General features: G+C 37.1%; 1 protein-coding gene across 1 annotated transcript in view; it reads left to right on the top strand.

Moving 5' to 3' along the window:
* GUCY1A2 (guanylate cyclase 1 soluble subunit alpha 2) overlaps window positions 1–19,857 on the top strand; it is a gene marked incomplete at its 5' end in the record, with an annotated part of 306,525 nt that overhangs the window by 220,865 nt on the left and 65,803 nt on the right. Inside the window, one exon of the mRNA XM_080643198.1 lies at window positions 13,598–13,741. Coding sequence (XP_080499324.1) covers window positions 13,598–13,741 — 144 coding nt within the window. The remainder of the gene's footprint in view (window positions 1–13,597; window positions 13,742–19,857) is intronic.

The raw sequence follows: 19,857 nt of genomic DNA, 5'->3' as shown, positions 1-19,857 counted from the left end.
CTTACACTTCCCTGATTTGTATAGATAGGATAGCATCAATGCCATCAGCAAATTGTATTATTTTGATAGTTTCTATTCCTTTTTTCACTAAACCTTTAATGAATGCAGTGCTATAGGAGAAACATTGTACACAATCCTCCATTTACCAATTAACAATAGTGATTGAAAGGGTACAGATCCCTTAATGCAAAATGGAACTAAAGGAATGGAATTCACATTTACTCAATACAAACTGTATTCCAGACACAGTTTAAGATGCCTTAATTGTGATATTTATTTTCCAGGAGAGCTCTGAGGGATGGGTGCTGTTAAATCCTTTTTGAACATCGGTGTAGTAAGTGGCAGATATATTACTGGAATTTAGTTCTGATTCAACTAAAAGCTTGTATTTTAGAAAACAATGGTAGAAATCATTTATGAATCAGATAGCTAGTGTTCCTAATTAGTTAGAGGCAGAACTAGGACCAAAGATTGTTCTAGCATTTATGTATGTATACTTCATAAATTGGTATCCTGTATCCTGTAACTTTGACAATCACCAGGCAAATTTTATACCTTTAAAATGAGAACAACAGTATGTCACAGGATTGTTCACAGGGTGAAGAAAGCTAATAACAAAAGACCTTTTTACTATGAGCAAGAGGCCCTTGACATAATAGTTGGAGGGTGAGTTTGAATTTTTAAATTGCAATTTGAGTATTAGCCTAGAGTTAAGAATATAACTAGTCTCCTTTTAAAAGATAGTCAACAAATCTGCACTACTTATTAGTATGTGTGGCCTTCATAAAGATTTGTTCTCTCTGGCTCCAGGAGAATAAAGAGGATATTTATGCAGAAGTTAGAAATTTCAGCCCAGTGGAAGATCCCTATGAATGTCAGTGTCCAAACAATGAAATATATTGGCTGCAGCTGCATGATCTGGTCATTGGAGTGATTAAAAAACAAGCTACAACCTTTTGATGGGACTGACAGGAGAAGTTCTCAGAAGGTCATTTCATTTTATGAGTTTCTAGATTCTAGATACTCAGTGTTGGAGCTGTATTCAGTTGGCTAGGAAAATGTCCCCAAACTGCAGATGAGTCCTGCTGACTCCCTATTAATAGGTTATGTGTGTTTGGTAAATTTGAAATGATTTGGGTATATATTTATTTTATAAACATTTTTAAAGTGGAAGAAATGATATGTAACTTTATCTTAAATTTGAGTATTTGGTGGTGAATGTTTATACATTTTGATGCATTTTTCAAGCTTTGAACTGTTAACATGGCTTTGAATAAGTTGGAAAACTAAGAAATCACTGAAGCAAAATTCTTAGACTTTTGATCCAGGTGTGTGTGTGGAGGTGAGTGTGTATGTGCCTATGTATTGAAATCTGTGAAAGCTAACTATTAAAATAATGCTGTCTTTAAAATAATGTAAAGGAATATTCTAAAATGTATTCCTGTGATTTTCAAAGTTTGATATTGTACAGATTTTTTTCCTGTTGTCATAAAAATAAAACTGTATGCCTCTCCCTTTTCCACTTATTACTAGTGTCACTGCCTTATAAACTGTAGGGCCTGTTTCAGACCTCTGATGAAAGAAGGTCCTTTGACCCTTAAGAAGAAGCCAGACAAGGACTGTTGAAGTTGCTTATGACAGTCCAATCAACGACAGTGAAATATAGGGGGAAGGGTATTAGATATTAAGCCTGAAGTGCTAATTTTATTCTGTCCTTTTTACTTAAGTCACAAGACCCATCTGTGCCCAGCTTCTACTTCTATAAACTGGAAACAGTGGTATTGGTCTCACATTTTTGTTGCGGGTGACACATCTGGAGTCATTTATATGAGAGAAGGCTAAGGCTAGAGAGAGTGTCTTGAGGAATTTGCTGTGAAGGAAGGGAAGGAGATTGTCTTAGTCCATTCAGGCTTCTAAAACAAAAAGACCATAGAGTAGGTGGCTTATAAACAACAGAAACTTATTTATCACAGTTCTGGAGGCTGGGAAGCCCAAAATCAAGGTGTTGGCAGATTAGGTGTCTAGTGAGGGCCGACTTCCTGCTTTATTGATGGCTGTCTTCTTGCAGTGTCCTCATGTGGCAGAAGGGACAAGGAGCTCTCTGGGGTCTCTTTTAGAAGGACTAATCTCATTCATGAGGGTGGAGCCCTTACAAAGGTCCCTAATCGCTTCCCCAAAGTCCTACAACCAAATATCACCTTGGGGATTAGATTTCAACATATGAATTTTGGGGGGACACAATCAGTCTATAGTAGGGCTAATATTTGTTGAGTGCCTAATATGTGCCAGAGACCATGCTAAATTCTTTATATGTTTATTGATTTATTTTATATTTAACAAATAATTATTTATTATTGTCTGTGTTCTAAGTACTAAATTAGGCATAGGGGCAAAATGGTAGATAAGACAGTCATGTTTCATATTGTTAGTTGCTTGTAACTGAGCATTGGTGATAGCCATTAAATAATTAAATAATACATAGTTAATGGTTAATTAAAATTATAATTATTACTAGAGGGTTATAAAATTATCTTCTTTAATCTTTGCAGCAACTTTACAAAATAGATATTATCTCCCATTCACAGAAGAATAAAATGAGATTTTAAAAGGTTAAACAGCTTGTTTGAGCTCACAACACTGATAGGTAGTGGAGTTAGCATTGCTCAGCCCTTTTCTATTCCATAAGGCTTCTCTGGGAAGTCTCACAACTAAAGAAATGAAGACATTAAGATTAGCACAAGATAAATGTTACAGAAGTAATTAGGAGCTAAAATCTACACATTTTAGCCATTTCAAGGGTTTTGGTGTTAATCATAGGAGTGATCCAGCAATTGTGAAGTCATTAAAGAATTTTGAAGGGCAGTGTGACCCAAGTAGATTTGCTTTATAAAAATCACTTTAAAATGGGGTGGGGTATAGGTTTGGATAGTTATTAGACAAAAGTAGAACATCAAGATAGTTTTGCCATAATTTAAATACATACCTTATCTGGGCTAGCAAGGTACAAGAGGCTTGAGTCAATATTGGAACCCTCAGTGAACTGGTCAATTTTGTCTACTTAGTGAAATACTTCCATGCCATTGTTTATATAAATTACCCAATAACTGGAATATGTTCTTATTTTGGCATTATGTAGATTTAACCTGAGTTGATAGAATAGACATATTTTGGAGTCATTTAACAATGACTGATTTGTAAAGGTAATTTATACATTATCTCTATTGACCTAGCTCTTGATAGAGATGTTTATAATACAATTTGACTCAGTCATAATTTTTGAAGTGTCTACTATACTAGCACTATGCTAGTCCCTGTGGGACTTAAAAAAGATAACCAACATATTGTCCTTGCCTTTAAAGTTAAATGACTTAGCCACCTAGACAGGATGATAATAAAAAAAAAAAGTATAAACACAATGACTGCAGTATAAGAGGTGTAGAAGCCAAGTTTTATTGAGGTTCCAAAAGAAGCAAAGATGATATCTTACTGAAAGATTGGGGATACTTTCAGAAAAGAAATGACTTGAAAGATGGGTGTGGAAACGTGACAAATTTGGCTCATAGAACAGGGGTTGGGGGAAGGCTTGTTTTCTAAACTGTAATTAATCTGGATAAAAGAAAGTAATTCCATAAATACCTGAGACTATTAGGATTTATGGATGTTAGATTATGTTCATTTAAAAAGTGAATTTTAATATTTCTACTTGATTTATTAACTGGGCTGTACTGTCTACTTTTAAGAAAAAAGACTTTATTTTTCCTAATACAGTTTTATGTTTACAATAAAATTGAGAGAAAGGTACAGAGATTTCCCATATGCATTCTGCCACCATAGTCTTCTGAATTATCAGTATCACTCACCAGAATGGTACATTTTTACCAAAGATGAAGCTACTTTGACACAACACTAGAAATTCATAGTTTATCTTGGGGCTCACTCTCATATTTCACAGTCTGTGTGTTAAGACAAATGTATAATGACATATATCCATCATTGTAATATCATACAGAGTATTTTCACTGCCCTAAAAGTTATCTCTGCTCCACCTGTTCATCCCATCCCTTCAATCACAGGCAACCACTGGTCTACTTACTGTCCTCACAGTGTTACTTTTCCCAGGATTTTATATAGCTGGAATCACACAGCATGTAGCCTTTCCAGATTTGCTTCTTTCACTTAGTAATATGCATTTAAGTCTCTATGTCTTGATATGTCTCTATGGCTTGATAGTTCATTTCTCTTTAGTGTCAAATAATATTTTGTGCCTGGATGTACCACAATTTATTTATCCATTCATGTACTGAAAAGTCATCTTGATTGCTTCCAAGTTTTGGCAATTTTATACATAGCTGCTATAAACATCTGTGAGTAGGTTTTTGTGTGTACATAAGTTTTCAACACCTTTAGGTAAACACCAAGGAGCATAGTTGGAATATGTTCTGACATATTCCAGAACTGGATCATATGGTAAGGATATGTTTAGTTGGATCATATGGTAAGGATATGTTTAGTTGTATAAGAAACCACCAAAATGTCTTCCAAATAGCTGTACCTTTTTGCATTTCCAGCAGCAATGAATGAGAGTTCCTGTTGCTTCACATCTTTATCAGCATTCAGTGTTGTCAGTGTTCTGGATTTTGGCCATTTTAATAGGTGCATAGTGGTGTATCTCAGTGTTGTGTTAATATGTGTTTCCCTGATGACATATGATGTGAAGATCTTTTCATATTAATTTTTTCCATCTCTATACCTTCTTTGGTGTCGTGTCTGTTAAGGTTTTTGTATCATTTTAAAAAATCAGATTTTTTTTAATTGTTGAATTTTAAGAGTTCTTTAAATATTTTGTATAATAGTCCTTTGTCAGATGTATCTTTTCCAAATATGTTTTCCCAATCTGTGGCTTGTCTTCTCCTTCTCTTGATATTGTCTTTCATAGTATAGAAGTTTTTAATTTTAATAAAGTTTAGCTTACTAGATTTTTCTTTTATAGAGTGTGTCTTTGTTATTGTATCTAAAAAGGCATCATAATACCCAAGGTGATCAAGGCTTTCTTTTATGTTATCTTCTAGGAGTTATATAGTTTTCCATTTTATATTTAGGTCTGTGATCATGTTGAGTTCATTTTTGTGAAGGGTGGAGGGTCTGTGTCTAGATCCTCTTTTTTTGCATGTGGATATCCAGTTGTTCCAGCATCATTTGTTGTAGAGACTATCTTTGCTCCATATGTTGCTTTTCCACCTTTTTCAAAGATCAGTTGACTCTATTATGGGGGTCTATTTTTGGGATCTCTATTCTGTTCCTCTAATGAATTTGCTTATTCTTCCACCAATACCACACTGTCTTGATTACTATAGTTATATAATAAGTCTTGAAACTTCACTGTTTTGGCAACTAATATTGTTTAGAATTCATTATATGTTTACTAAAAATTATAGCAGAAATTCACCATATTCTGGGAAAATGTTTAAAATTCTGGTAAATCAGGAATCCCCAGAAATTTTGTTCTTGAAAATAATAGACTCAATACTTATTTTTATAAAGAGTGAATGGATGGATTTTGAGTAGTAACTTTGACTATAAATGCGGGGGTGGGAAGTATAGAAAGTTTGTAAAGAACATTGAGTTATTCATTGTGATTGGGGCATGGACTAAATTAAAGTGATAGTGGTGAATAAAAGTGGGCATTGGAGTCATATTAGTGAAGATCTTAGAAGACAGTTTACTGTACAGTAGAAAGAACTGTTCAGTCTCCCACATCTAACTTGAGAATTTAGAAAGAAATTTTGACTGGCTATTTTAATATATTTTTCTTTGCTAATATGCCTCAGTATTCAATAATCTTCATGATAAACAACCTGGAGCTTGGCAACAGTATTTTCTTCATGACTGAGATTCCTGGGCAGAACTGAAATGTACTTTGATAGATATACTGAGAGTTTTATCAGGAAAAGAGCTTTCTTTGATAGGCCGTCATTTGGATTCTATTTTCCCTCATTTGGGAATAGTTCCCAGGCCAAATCACTGTTCTATTTATATCCATGACCTCCTTTTAGATGCTGTATCAGCTGAGCACTACAGAGACTTCCTTAAAAGAAGTAGTATTTGGGTCAGAAACATCAACTAAAGTGAGTGTAATTAGATAGATTTTATTTTTAAAGAATGAAGGTTTTTTTAAGCTTTGTTAGTAAATTTTTAAGTTTCCATTTGAATTGCTAAACCAGTATGCACAATTCACTTGGATGTATTTAGTTAAACTCAACAAACTTTCTTTGGATCATTGAATATCTACTGTGCTAGGTGATTCTCAGCATTTGGGGTGTATGTGTGGGGGCTAGAAGTTGAAATCTAAGATTCTGACAAATAAGGAAGTATCTGGAAAAGTTTATTATCCCTATTGGTAGAGTGAAAGAGAGAGGAGTATATGGGAATGGCTGGAGATAAGGATAGAAGTGCTTTTCTCTTTTCTGAAAGCTCATTGGCTCTTAAAAGAAGTGACTATCTAGATGAATGTTGTAATATTTTTAACTCACATCATATACCACGAATCTTCACATTTTGAGAATCATAATATACACCATAAAATACATGGGAAAATGCATATGGCTGGGAGTTTGATTTAGGTGGGGCATGGGGATCTAATTTTTACCAAGTATTTTTGGGTGATTCTTAGGCAGGTGGTCCTGAGTGTTGCATTTGAAAAGCTTTCTGATAGGACAATTCCTGGGAAATAATTTCATAGTTTCCCAAAAATGTAGAAATTTGATATAATTTGAAACAGTTGATAAAACTCTTACTTGGTATTCTGACCCTGTGACCCCTTCTTTAGAGTTGGGTCACAGGGTTGTGGCAATATTCAGGTTACCCCATCCTGCCAGTCATCACCTGTGATGCCTCAATTTTTCTGGAATCTCTGGTACTGGTGAGTGATCCACATTCAGGAGGGAGGCCCCCCACCACGTCCTATTAATGTTGGGTGGAATGCCCTACAGAGATCTGGTTCACAGTGGAATAGAAGTCTCAGGCATTAGCTGGTGTGGGGGTTTGCCTAAAAAGATAGTGACTGACAAATGTGCCATCTTCTCACTGGCAGCTAAAGAGATTAGGAGAGTAATGGAAGTTGTGGGTGAAAAGCAGGAGGAGAGACAGGGGTCCTGGAAAAAGAAAAGGTGGAGGAGGGGGAGGAACAAGAGAAGATGATGGAGTGATGTCCATGGGGAGAGGAATAGAAGTTGTGAAAGAAAACAAAGTGTTAGAGGTAAAGGAGGTGGTAAGGCTGTGGCCACTGAATATGGTGTCCTCAAGGACTTTCTTCAGTCTGGATTTGGTGACAGTGAATGCTCAGGCTGGCACGGCCCTCCTCCAGCTGAAACCCATGTTCGGGTGAATGCAGTGGCACTTGAGTGAAGGTACAAGATTCATCAATTAAACTGTACCCACATTCTGGGACTCCACCTTTTGGAATAAACCCTCCAACAACCATGCTTATTGGCTACCATGCAGATTTCCTGAGGTTCATATCAACTAGGAGTGAAAGAGTTCAGATATCTCAGGACAGGCTACAAGTACAAGGTAGACTAACAAAGTTTGCTGACTCTCTGCTCTTACTACCTCTACCTAAGCTCTCTTTCACAAATTATAGGAAGTTCAAAGGAAGACAGACTAAGGGTTGCAGTACTGAAGGACTGAGGTATCATGAGTCCCAAGGCACAGGGGTGATTAATTGCCTTATTGCATGCAGTGTTCTTTTAGGCTGATCCAATCCTTGTTCCAATACCACAGTCTCCCTACAACAAACACACTCTTCTCTCCCCACTGTGCCCAAATTTCCAAGAAACCTCTTAGATATTTCTTAAACATTAGCCTGGAAGGAAGGATGAAGAATGTTACAGGAATGATATTCTTTTAGTGCTAAAATAAATTATTTTACATGATCAATCTAAAACTAAAGTCAATATGAACATGGGGGTGCATATATTCTTTCTAATGAGTGTTCCTAATTTCTCAGGATATATTCCTACAAGTGGGATCACTAGGTCAAATGCTAGTTCCATTTTTAATTTTTTGAGGAAACTCCAAACTGTTCTCCACAGAGGCTGCACCAGTCTGCATTCCCACCAGCAGTGTACCAGGGTTCCCTTTTATCCACATCCTCGCCAGCACTTATCATTGTTGATTTGTTGATAATGAGCATTCTGACCTTCTGTATGTCCACCCTGGAGAACTGTTTATTTGGATTCTTTGCCCACTATTTAATTGGATTGTTTATCTTCTTTTTGTTAAGTTGTATGAGTTCCCTATAAATTTTGGAGGTTAACCCCTTATCAGATATATCATTGGCAAATATGTTATCTCATGCTGTGGGCTCTCTTGTTATTTTGTTGATGGTTTCTTCTGCTGTGCAGAAGCTTTTTATTTTGATGTAGTCCCATTTGTTTGTTTTCTCCTGAGTTTCCATTGTCCTAGGACCGTGGTTGGCAAACTGCGGCTCGCGAGCCACATGCGGCTCTTTGGCCCCTTGAGTGTGGCTCTTCCACAAAATACCACGGCCTGGGCGTTAGAAGAAGTTTAAGTTTAAAAAATTTGGCTCTCAAAAGAAATTTCAATCATTGTACTGTTGATAGTTGGCTCTGTTGACTAATGAGTTTGCTGACCACTGTCCTAGGAGATGTATCGGTAAACATATTGTTATAAGAGATATCTGAGATTTTCCTGCTAATGGTTTCTTCTAGGATTTTCATGGTTTCACACCTTACATTTAAGTTTTTTATCCATTTTGAGTTTATTTTTGTATATGGTGTAAGTTGGTGCTCTAGTTTCTTTTTCTTTTTTTTTTTTCATGTATCTGTCCAATTTTCCCAACACCATTTATTGAAGGGACTGTCTTGACTCCATTGTATGCTCTTGCCTTCTTTGTCAAATATTAATTGAACATAAATGGTTGGGTCGTTTTCTGGAGTCTCTGTTCTGTTCCATTGGTCTATATGCCTGTTCTTGTGGCAGTACCAGGCTGTTCTGAGTACAATAGCTTTGTAGTATAACTTGATATTTGGTATTGTGATCCTTCCAACTTTGTTCTTCTTTCTCAAGATTGCTGTGGCTATTCAAGGTCTTTTTTGATTCCATATAAATTTTTGGAGTATTTGTTCTAGGTCTGTGATATATGCCATTGGTATTTTAATAGGGAAATTTACAATAGCTAAGATTTGGAAACAGCCTAAGTGCTCATCAGCAGATGAGTAGATTAAAAATCTGTGGTACATCTGTACAATGGAATACTATGCAGCTGTAAAAAAGAAAGAACTCTTACCATTTGCAAAACATGGATGGACCAGAGAGCATTATGCTAAGTGAAATAAGCCACTCAGAGATGGGTAAGTGTCACATGATGTCACTCATATATGGAATCTAATGAACAACATAAACTGATGAACATAAAGAGACCCAGAGAAATAGAAACATTGAACAGACAGTCAAACCTCAGAGGGAAGGCATAGAAATATCGAACAGACAGTCAAAGCTCAGAGGGAAGGCAGGAGAAGGTGGGAAGGGAGGAGGGAAGAGACAGCCAATGAACTCATATGCTTATACGGCATGACCCATGGACACAGACAATAGAGTGGTGAAGGCCTGGAGTGGGGTGGAGTTGTGAGGTCAATGGGGGGAGAAGGGGACTTACGTAATACTTTCAACAATAAATAAATAAATAAATAAATAAATAAATAAATAAATAAATAAATAAAACTAAAGTAAATAAACAGAGTGAATGCATAAGAAGTTTATTTCTGCCCTAACTGGTTTGGCTCAGTGGATAGAGCATCGGCCAGTGGACTGAAAGGTCCCAGGTTCGATTCTGGTCAAGGGCATGTACTTTGGTTGCAGGCACATCCCCAGTAGGAGGTGTGCAGGAGGCAGCTGATCGATGTTTCTCTCTCATCACTTCCTCTCTATAAAGAAAATCAATAAAATATATTTAAAAATAATAAATAAAAAGTTTATTTCTGAAATGAGAGAATTTTGACAATAAGGGATTGTGAAGAAGATATATCGAGATAGGCCACTTTTTTAAAGTTTGATAAAGGCAGCTATAAAAATAATTGTGGGACAACATTTGTCCATAATATTTTTAGTATTTAAACCTCCTCTTCTGTGTTCAGGAAAGAATATAAAGTTTGCAGACATTTGCATAGCACTGTCTTTTCCATCTCCATGCGTAGTTTAACCATCCTTATTTTCATTCTTATTTAAGAGCAGGTTGGAGATGCTGAAAATAAAGGAAATGCGCTATTTTAGGTGATCCGTTATATTTAAATTTTTATTTAAAAAACACAAGCAATTATAAAGGAATTCAAAACATAGTCAACTTTATGGCAGCTTTTTGTAGTATGTTCACAATGTCCATTTGTTTTACTTTTGTTTAACTCAAGGAAACATCCTGAAGATCAATTGTAATCGATACATAATGCTTTCATTTCTGCAGCTCCTCATGAAGCAAAATCAACTAATGATTTCGAATAGAAGCCACTAGAATTTTCACATATACTTAATTCTGTTGAACATGTATAGACCCGACAGTGATGCTTTTTTAGAGAAGAGAAAAGAATGGACCTTTAATGGAAAGCTGCATTACTAAGGTGGTAGTATTTCAGGCAAGATTTTCAGGTTAAGATGCTGAATGTATCTGCAAGGAAAGAAAAACATCACACAAGATATACTGCCTGTACTTTAGAGACACCTGGGTATATGAAAACTTTTAAACTATTCCCTATTCACTCATTATTCGCTAGTGCTATTTGCCAAATGTTACTGGCTCTTCCATGGGCACAAGATTGGTAGCATTTTCCCATCCTCTTTATGTCAAGCATATAGCCATGTGACTTGGTTTGGTGAATAAATCTTGAGAAGAAGCTATATATGTCACATCTGGGCACAGCTTTAAAAGCTAGTGTATAATTTGTCAGAGCTTGCTTTTCTCTGTCATGACAACTAGCTCCAGGTGAGGAGGTTCTGTTAGCCTTGTACCCCGATTGAAGAGTCATGGCAAGGTGTTTCTCTCCTCTGCCCCCAGGCTTTTAACCCACATGAATATGTAGCACGAGTCAGAAACAAACCCTTGTTATTTTAGGGCATTCAGGTTTGGAGGTTGTTTTGTTAATGCAGCACAGTCTAGCCTAGCGTGGTGGAAACATCTTTTAGATTTTTTAAATTTTATTTTGGGTGTTTATGAATAATTGTGAGAATGTTACATTTTACTAAGGGCCATACTTTTTTGTGTCTATTTATTGACTCTCTTGATCCTGTTATTTCTGATCGCTATTCTGACTTCAAATATTTGGAAACTAAATGCTATAAAATCTTACACGATATGTATGAGTTTCAATGTGAATTTGTTACATTTATGTTGTGCACATATTTATCTTCTACTTGATTAGATTTATGTTTTGTATAAATTAATAACATATTGGTTCAACTTATCTGCACTATTATGTTACGTACTCCTGTGGAGAAAGTGCAACATATAACTAATCTTTATTCTTTTGGTATAATTTCTGGAAATGCACATTTAATGGTACTCAATAAACTTTTGCTGAAATGACAATGGAGATGATGCTACTGAGGAAAATGATGACAGAAGGGATTTCAAGAAGAGATCATGTTCCAGGAACACACATGCTCAGAGTGACTCTGACACAATTCAGTTTATACAAACAAATTGACTACGTGCTCTAATATCCACAAATCAGAAGTTAGTCTCAAAGTACATGGTTAACAGTGTTCTAGATTTTAAAATTGTGTAGAAATACAAAAGGATGAGATAAATGTGGGAATTAGCAAAGGATTTTGTGTTTCTAAGGAAGAAATAATAAATGGCCACATATTAACGTTTATTATTTGCTGGGTGTCTTTCTCAGTGGAAATTCTTTGGGGGAAGGATACTAGTATCCTAGTCTTTGGAATAAAACCTTTGCCAACTCACATTGCATTGTCTTTCTGTTCTTATATGATTTCATTTCCATTTTTTCTGGCATCAGAAAACAGATCTTGAAGTGAAAATTTTGAACTTCATGATAGGTCTGAGGGTATTAGAATCATTTTTTATGTGTATTTCCTGATAAGATTCTGATAAGCGAGTGATAATTTTGGCTTCTTAGGCTTCTTAAGTTTTCTCATCATATTGTCTAAATTAATGGTCACAGAATTTAATGCAGTACAGTACATCTCTTAATACATTTATAGTATTGGCATACATTCATGTGAAATTTAATTATGGCTATTAAATCTTAACTAATAGAATATCTTACAATTCTTGGTATATTTAGGATAAAAGCATGTCTGGTCATTTAAAGGCATTTTTTCCTACACTGATCTATATGATGCTCATGAAAAAAAAGTGAAATGAGAAAACAATTAGAATGTCTGTTGTTATAATCATGTTAAACATGGTAGATTAATTTATTCACTTGGTGGATATTTGTTAAATATCTACATTTTAACACCATAATAAGCCCTGTGAATACAGAGATAAAAAAACAGATGTCCCATTTTTAAAGAGCTCACATCATAACCAGGAGTATATATTGCTTATACATAGATAGATATTGATTATAGCCTATGATTAAAACTATAGCAAAGTGGTGTGGAAAATGCTGAAACAGAACAGAAGAAAGGATTTGTTCTACTAGGAACTAATAGAGGGCCATGGAGGGCTTTGGAGAAAATATGATATTGGAATTGAGCATTTTATACAATATTTCATCTCTTTTCTCTAATTAAAATATTAGAACACTTGAGGATTTTACCATCATATTTACTTTGGATAACTAGTGAACTTTCCTCTGAAAATAAGCTGTGCCTAATTTTTATGCCTCTTCTATGCTTTGGAAATTTGGGGATTTTAACCTGGGGTCAATACTTAAAATATTGAACAAAAGCAATGGCAATTCAGAATTAGAACTGGGTCAGAAAGACTCTCACAGTGCCTATTAACTCTTTAATGATGGGACTATGCATGGCATTGTGCACAGTAATTACTCATCTCAAATATAGCCACTATTGAAGGTTTGAGGAAGATGAGAGGGCGGCTTTGGGAAAGGTCATTATTTGTAAACTGTCTGGGTCATGCGGCTCTTTGGCCCCTTGAGTGTGGTTCTTCCACAAAATACCACGGCCTGGGCGAGTCTATTTTGAAGAAGTGGCGTTAGAAGAAGTTTAAGTTTAAAAAATTTGTCTCTCAAAAGAAATTTCAATCGTTGTACTGTTGATATTTGGTTCTGTTGACTAATGAGTTTGCCGACCACTGGTCTGGGTAAAATACCGACGATTCTTTTTTCACAGAGAATATTGTTTTATGTCCCAGTTGTTCTCCATTTCAGGGATCATCCATGGTGATAATGGCGATGCGATGCCCTGGCGTGAGATGCCAGCATTTGACTGAGACTGTTTGCAAACTCTGCTCAGATTATTCTCAGTGGTCTAATTGCTTAATTTGTCGGTGTTTTGCTGACATGTTTTTCAGCAACATTTGTGATTGCAGATAACCGATCATTTCTATTCCGGCCGTTTATCACATGTTTGCATTTGATTTGTCTGATTGCTGCAGGTGGAAACAATAGGTGACGCATACTGTGTCGCTGCAGGACTGCACAGAAAAAGCCTCTGCCACGCAAAGCCCATTGCACTCATGGCCCTGAAGATGATGGAGCTTTCGGAAGAGGTGCTGACACCTGACGGGAGGCCCATTCAGGTAGCTCTCTCAACAGGATGCTTTGAGTAGTAGTGCCTGCTTAACTGAAGGGTGCAAGACATTCCCTTCTGCATCCTATATTCTGTAATATAGATCTAGGTAAGTCACGTGCTCAAGGAAGATGAGGAATAGCTAGAGTTGACTCATAGAGCCAGGACCAGAACAAATGGAATGCGGTCTAAAACAGGAAAAGGTGTGTGGAAGGCAGATTACCATGGAGGAAATAAAGGAGCTAAAGGATTAGACCAAGGGTAAGAACTTGTTTTCAGTGACCAGGTTACCAAATCCAAGCACAAATGATGGTCAGAATCAGAGTCAGAGAAATAATGAAAAAAAAAAGAGAAACAAAAAAAGTAAGAAATGGACCTGGACAACTTCCTGTGAGTAGTGTACAGGTATCCCTCAGTCAGCCTCGGGCCTCAGGGTTCCTTCTGCAATTTTTATGTGACAGAGCTTGAAGGTTGGAGCCCAGGAACTGAGGAAACTTTAGAAATGGAAAATGTAACCTTTGGTGAGTTGTGCTCCTTTTGGTACCGATGGCTCCCTGCAGTCTGGTAACTACCTGTGAGAATGGATTAGGTCACATAGCTATAGTTTTGCCAGAATTCGATGGATCCCAGATGTGTCGTTGTTCTGAACCCTTATAAGCCAGAAATCTTGCATTTGGAGAAGTAACCTTGAATTTAAGGCAGCCCCTTTATAACAGCTCACTAACTATGAGTTAAAAAAAAATTAGAGAAAATAAAGTCTTAAAATATGAGTACATTTTCAGTTCTGGCATTATGGCAAATTAATCCAAGTGTCCCTTCTGATTGAATTATTAAAATGCAGGGTTAACAGTTTTTTTAAATGTTGTTTAAAGATTACTAACCACAACACTGAAGTTATAGAAAAGTGAGAAATGTGCCAATCACACGTGGTTACAGATTGAACAAAATTTAGGTGGTGAACTTAAATGAAGTGCTCTGTCATTAGTAGTGATAGTAGGAATCACTATTTCCTCCCTGGAGGAAGACAACTTCAATCTCATCTTCAAAGAATTTCCCCAGTAACATGCTCTGGAAAATCAGTGACTGATATTCAAAACAAAACAAAATAAAACAAACAAGCAAAAACACACATATTCACTCTGGAAAACAAAGCAACTATAGATAAGATGAGAAAAACAGAACTGGAATATTGTCAGATATCATAATTTTCATGCAGGATAAAAATTACAATATTTAATATAATAAAAGAAATAAAAGTGAAGTTTTAAAATGTGAAGTGGAAACAGTGGATTTGAAAAAGAACCAGAGAACTTGTATGGAGTCAACATAATGTTTTTTTTAAAAGCTCAGTGGATGAATTTAAAAGCAGATTAGACATAGCTGAAGCAAAAATTAGTACACTTAAAGTTAGAACTGAAGAAATTTTCCATATTAAGTTCTGAGACTTAAAAAATGGTAAAATATGAATCAGAGAATATAAAATGTAAAATATGAAGGAGTCGTGGAGGAGACAGTGAGAAGATGTAATATATGTTCAATTGCGGTTCCAAATGGACTTAATAGAGGCAAGGCAAAAAGGTAAAATTTTTGGAACTATTAAAAGACATTAATCAATTCTCAGACACAGTAATTCTAAAGAATTCTACAAAAGATACATCAGGAACCCCAAAACTAAGCATCTCTTAATGAGACTTCAGTACATCAGAGAAAAAGAGGATTTGATAAATGACAATGGTGACATTTATCAAAGGATGGGCTATTCAATGAATGGTTTGGGATAATTGGTTATCCATGTAAAAAAAAAATATTAAAATTGAATACCTAGTTCATGAGTCTGCATATAAAGCAATTCTGGATGGGTTAAATGTCAAAAATAACACTATCTATAATAATAAAAGCATAATATGCTCATTAGGCCAGACAGCTGAATGACCTTCTGGATGAAGCCAGGGCTGCAAGGGCCAAGGCCCTTGCACGAATTTTGTGCATCGGGCCTCTGGTAAAACTATACCAATAAAAGGGTAATATGCTAATTAGACTGGGAGACCTTCCAGGAGACCTTCTGGACATTCTTCTGGACAAAGCCATGGTGGTAGGGCTGAGGTAGAGGCAGTTAGAGACCAAGAGGGGAGGGCAGTTGTGGGTGATCAGGCCATTTGCGGGGGGGCCATTGCAGGTGATCAGGCCGGTGAGTGGGGGCAGTTGGGGGTGAGCAGACCAGCAGGGGGGCCAGTTGGGGGTAAGCAGGCCATCAGGGGGGGTCAGTTGGGGGTGAGCAGGCCATCAGTGGGGGTCAGTTGGGTGTGATCAGGACAGCGGGTGGGGGCAGTTGGGGTTGAGCAGGCCAGCAGAGGGAGCAGTTGGGGGTGAGCAGGCCAGCGGGGGGCGGCTGTTGGGGGTGAGCACGCTGGTATGGGGGGCAGTTAGGGGCGAGCATGCTGGCAGGGGGGGCGTTTGGGGGTGAGCAGGCTGGCAGGCAGAGTGGTTAGGGGCAATCAGGCAGGCAGGCAGGTGAGCGGTTAGGAGCCAGCAGTCCCAGGTTGTGAGAGGGATGTCCGACTGCCGGTTTAGGCCCGATCCCTGTAAACCAGCAGTAGGACATCCTTCGAGGGGTCCCAGATTGTAGAGGGTGCAGGCCGGGCTGAGGGACACCCTCCCCGTCCCTGTGCATGAATTTTGTGCACCTGGCCACTATTAAATTTATAATTTAGATTTTTTTGACTTTAAGAGCAAATTTTTTTTGCAATTAGTAAATTTTTTTTGCTACTAGTGTGGAACAACTTTGAAAGTCTGACAGTGCCACTGTTGGTGAAGCTATGGAGCTGAAGCAAACCTCACACACAGCTGGTGGGAGTATAAATGGTATAATGTCCTTGGAATTAACCAGTAAGGTTTATTTTGTGCCTTTTCTACAACCCAGCAATCACTCTCCTAGACATTTGCCCCAAGGAAGTATTTGTGCACGTGTAGCAGAAGTTACACACAAGATTATTTACAGCAATACTTTTCATAATAATTTCAAACTGGAAATAACTGAAATATCCACCTAATCGATGGATATACTTATGCCTTGGGATACTATACAGTTGGGGAAATGAATTACTTCAACATGGATGAATGTCAAAAGCATAATATTGATCAAAAGAAGCAAGTCATAGAGGAATGCTGTAGTTTTATTACAATTAATTAAATTTGAAAACTGGGAAAATTTGAAAACATATCCTGTTTAGAAATACCTGCATTGATGGAAAAAGTGTAAAGGAAGGAAAGGGAATGATAGATACAAAATTCATGATGGTGCTTAATTCAAAGGGAAAGGAAGTGATGACAAGAGGGAAAAGGCAATAGGAAAAGTGGACATAAGGGTTATGGTGTGAAATTATTTCTTTTACTACTACTCTTTAGTGTGCACATACATGTTTAAACTTGATCATTTTAAAAAGTGTAAAGAGAAAACTCCTACCAGTGGTGAAAACAGAAAATGATGGAGCATTAAAAAAAAACAACAACAACTAGTTCAAGTCAGGACATAATTATCTACTTAATCAAATATAAGATGGCACTTCTATCAACTGTCAGGAGAAACAGGCAAATGCAAGGAAGCTGTCTCAGATCAGGTACAGCTGGTACAAACTGCAAATAGACACATTCCGCATTGCATTTGTACCAGCTCTTCAATTTTCAAGACTACCAGCCGGGCAGTGTTATCATTTGGGATGGTTTTTCTACGTTGGATTTTCTTTTGCAGGAGATATGTTTGTATTGACTCATCCTTGTCAAAGCAAATTTAAGTGACTAGAGAACAAAACCACAGAGTTGTGTTTTACAGTGTGCACATCTATATTGTTACTTGTGGGAGACACTGTTAGCTCTGTCTCATTGTCTCATGAATCAGACAGTCTTATTAAATCCAGGAGAGGAAATGTCCATAAAGATTTAATAAAAATGCTAAAAAGGAATTCAAACTATTAAAACCACCTTAATAATTTTAGCTTTATTATCCAATCTAATAATAGAGTAATATGCAAATTAACCATCACTCTGCTACACCCACAAGCCATGCCCACCAGCCAATCAGGAGCGAGTATGCAAATTTACCCAACCAAGATGGCTGCGGCCACAGAGCGAGCAGGAGGCTTAGGTTTCCCTGGTAATGGGAAGCCAAGCTTTCCGCACACCCTGGCCAGCCCAGGTCTCCATGCAAGGCTACAAAGTTTCAATTATAGAAGATAAATAAATCCCAACAAAAATTGCGGCAGCCACGGAGCTGGAGAGAGCAGGAGGCTTGAGTTGCCCCCAGCAATGGAGGAAGCCAAGCTCCCGCAGCCCTGGCCTGCCTTGGCCTCCACTCAAGGACACAAAGTTTCAATTATAGAAGATAATTAAATCCCAACAAAAATGGCTGTGGCCATGGAGCGAGCAGGAGGCTTGGCCCTGCTCAAGGCTACAAAGTTTCAATTATAGAAGATAAATAAATCCCAGATACCAGGGCCTCCGCTTGGGTCGCCGGGCTGCATCGCTGGCCTACAAACCACCACAGGCCCCTCGCCCAGGCCACCCATGCCCCAAGGGAATCCCTACCCTGATCTGGGACACCCTTCAGAAGAAACCAGCCAGCCCCCACCCTTGCACCAGGCCTATATCTTATCTAATAAAAGAGTAATGTGCAAATTGACCGTCACTCCCAACACACAAGATGGCTGCCCCCATGTGGTCAAAGATGGCTGCCCCAATATGGACACAAGATGGCCACCACAAGATGGCCAGCAGAGGAGGGCAGTTGGGAGGGACCAGGCCTGCAAGGGAGGGCAGTTGGTGGCGACCAGACTTAAACGGGCAGTCAGACATCCCTCGAGGGGTCCCAGATTGGAGAGGGTGCAGGCTGGCCTGAGGGACACCCCCCCTCCCCGTGCATGAATTTTGTGCCCCGGGCCTCTAGTTATTTTATATTATTTCATGGTTTGGGATTGTTTTCTTTTGGTACATTAATTTGATTTTGAATTGGCTTCTAACTTGGTGCATGGGAACATTTCTAAACTTATTGAAATAATCATTCATTAAAAATATTTGGGTGTTACATTAGAATTGATATGTGATCAGTTGATTGTTTACTTCAAAATGTCCAAGTTTTTAGGCTATTTAATATTTAAGCCATTGGAGTTATAATACTTGCTCAAAAGAAAACTCCCCAAACCTCGTGAATTTTGAAAAATAGATTGATAATTTTTATATGCCTTATAAATTTTTGAGAGGCACCTGTCATGATGGGAAATAGGAAACTGAATTATCTATTATAATTGATTGCAAATGATTGATAATATCCTTGAATCACTAACTGTAAATTTACTGGGTTAATTTTTTTTAACTAAAGACACACACACACACACACACACACACAGAATATAGCATTTCATTTCTTCACTTCAAGCTAATTATCTTTCTATAAGAACTCTAATGAAACTCAGGATATTCTAGACTGAATCTATAAAGCATAATACACAAATATGGTCTGTTTATATAATAAGTTCTAAAAATTCAGCCTAAAGTGACTTTAATTAAAATTGCTTTTAAAAATAGTGACTAATAATATTTTTTCTACTTTCTCAATATGATGTTTATTCTAATGCTGCAATCTACCTATTCCATTTTTCCCTCTCTAGAAGAAATCTGGTCTTCTTATATCTTAAAATATACACAACTGAAGAGAAGTAAAATCAGCTTCACGTTCCCTCCCTTTTGTTTGAACTAGCTCTATGGTGATTTCACTAGAAAATTATCTGATTTCATGCTGTTCATTAACTTGTGAACCTAATCTTATCAAAGTATTTTGAATAGAGTTTTTAGTGCGCAAAGACTAACTTTTACTAATAATTTAACCTCTCTTTGATTAAAGTGACAAAACATTAATCACTGTGCTTTTTTTTTGTATTAAAAAAAAGTAGTAAGGAAAGGGAAGCTGGGTTGAGGGCTGACTAGAGTATGTGATTAAACATATAGTGGAAAGACAAGTAGCATTTTCATGATTTAAAGCTTTTGAAAACTGTTAGTATCCAGGAATCTAAGTTTTATGTTTAGATTTCAGTTATAAAAAATGTTTTTATTGAATTTCATCACATAAGTATACAA

Source organism: Plecotus auritus (genome assembly GCF_963455305.1).
Source record: "Plecotus auritus genome assembly, chromosome: 9".
Taxonomy (NCBI): domain Eukaryota; kingdom Metazoa; phylum Chordata; class Mammalia; order Chiroptera; family Vespertilionidae; genus Plecotus; species Plecotus auritus.
This window is presented reverse-complemented; position numbering and strand designations above follow the sequence as displayed.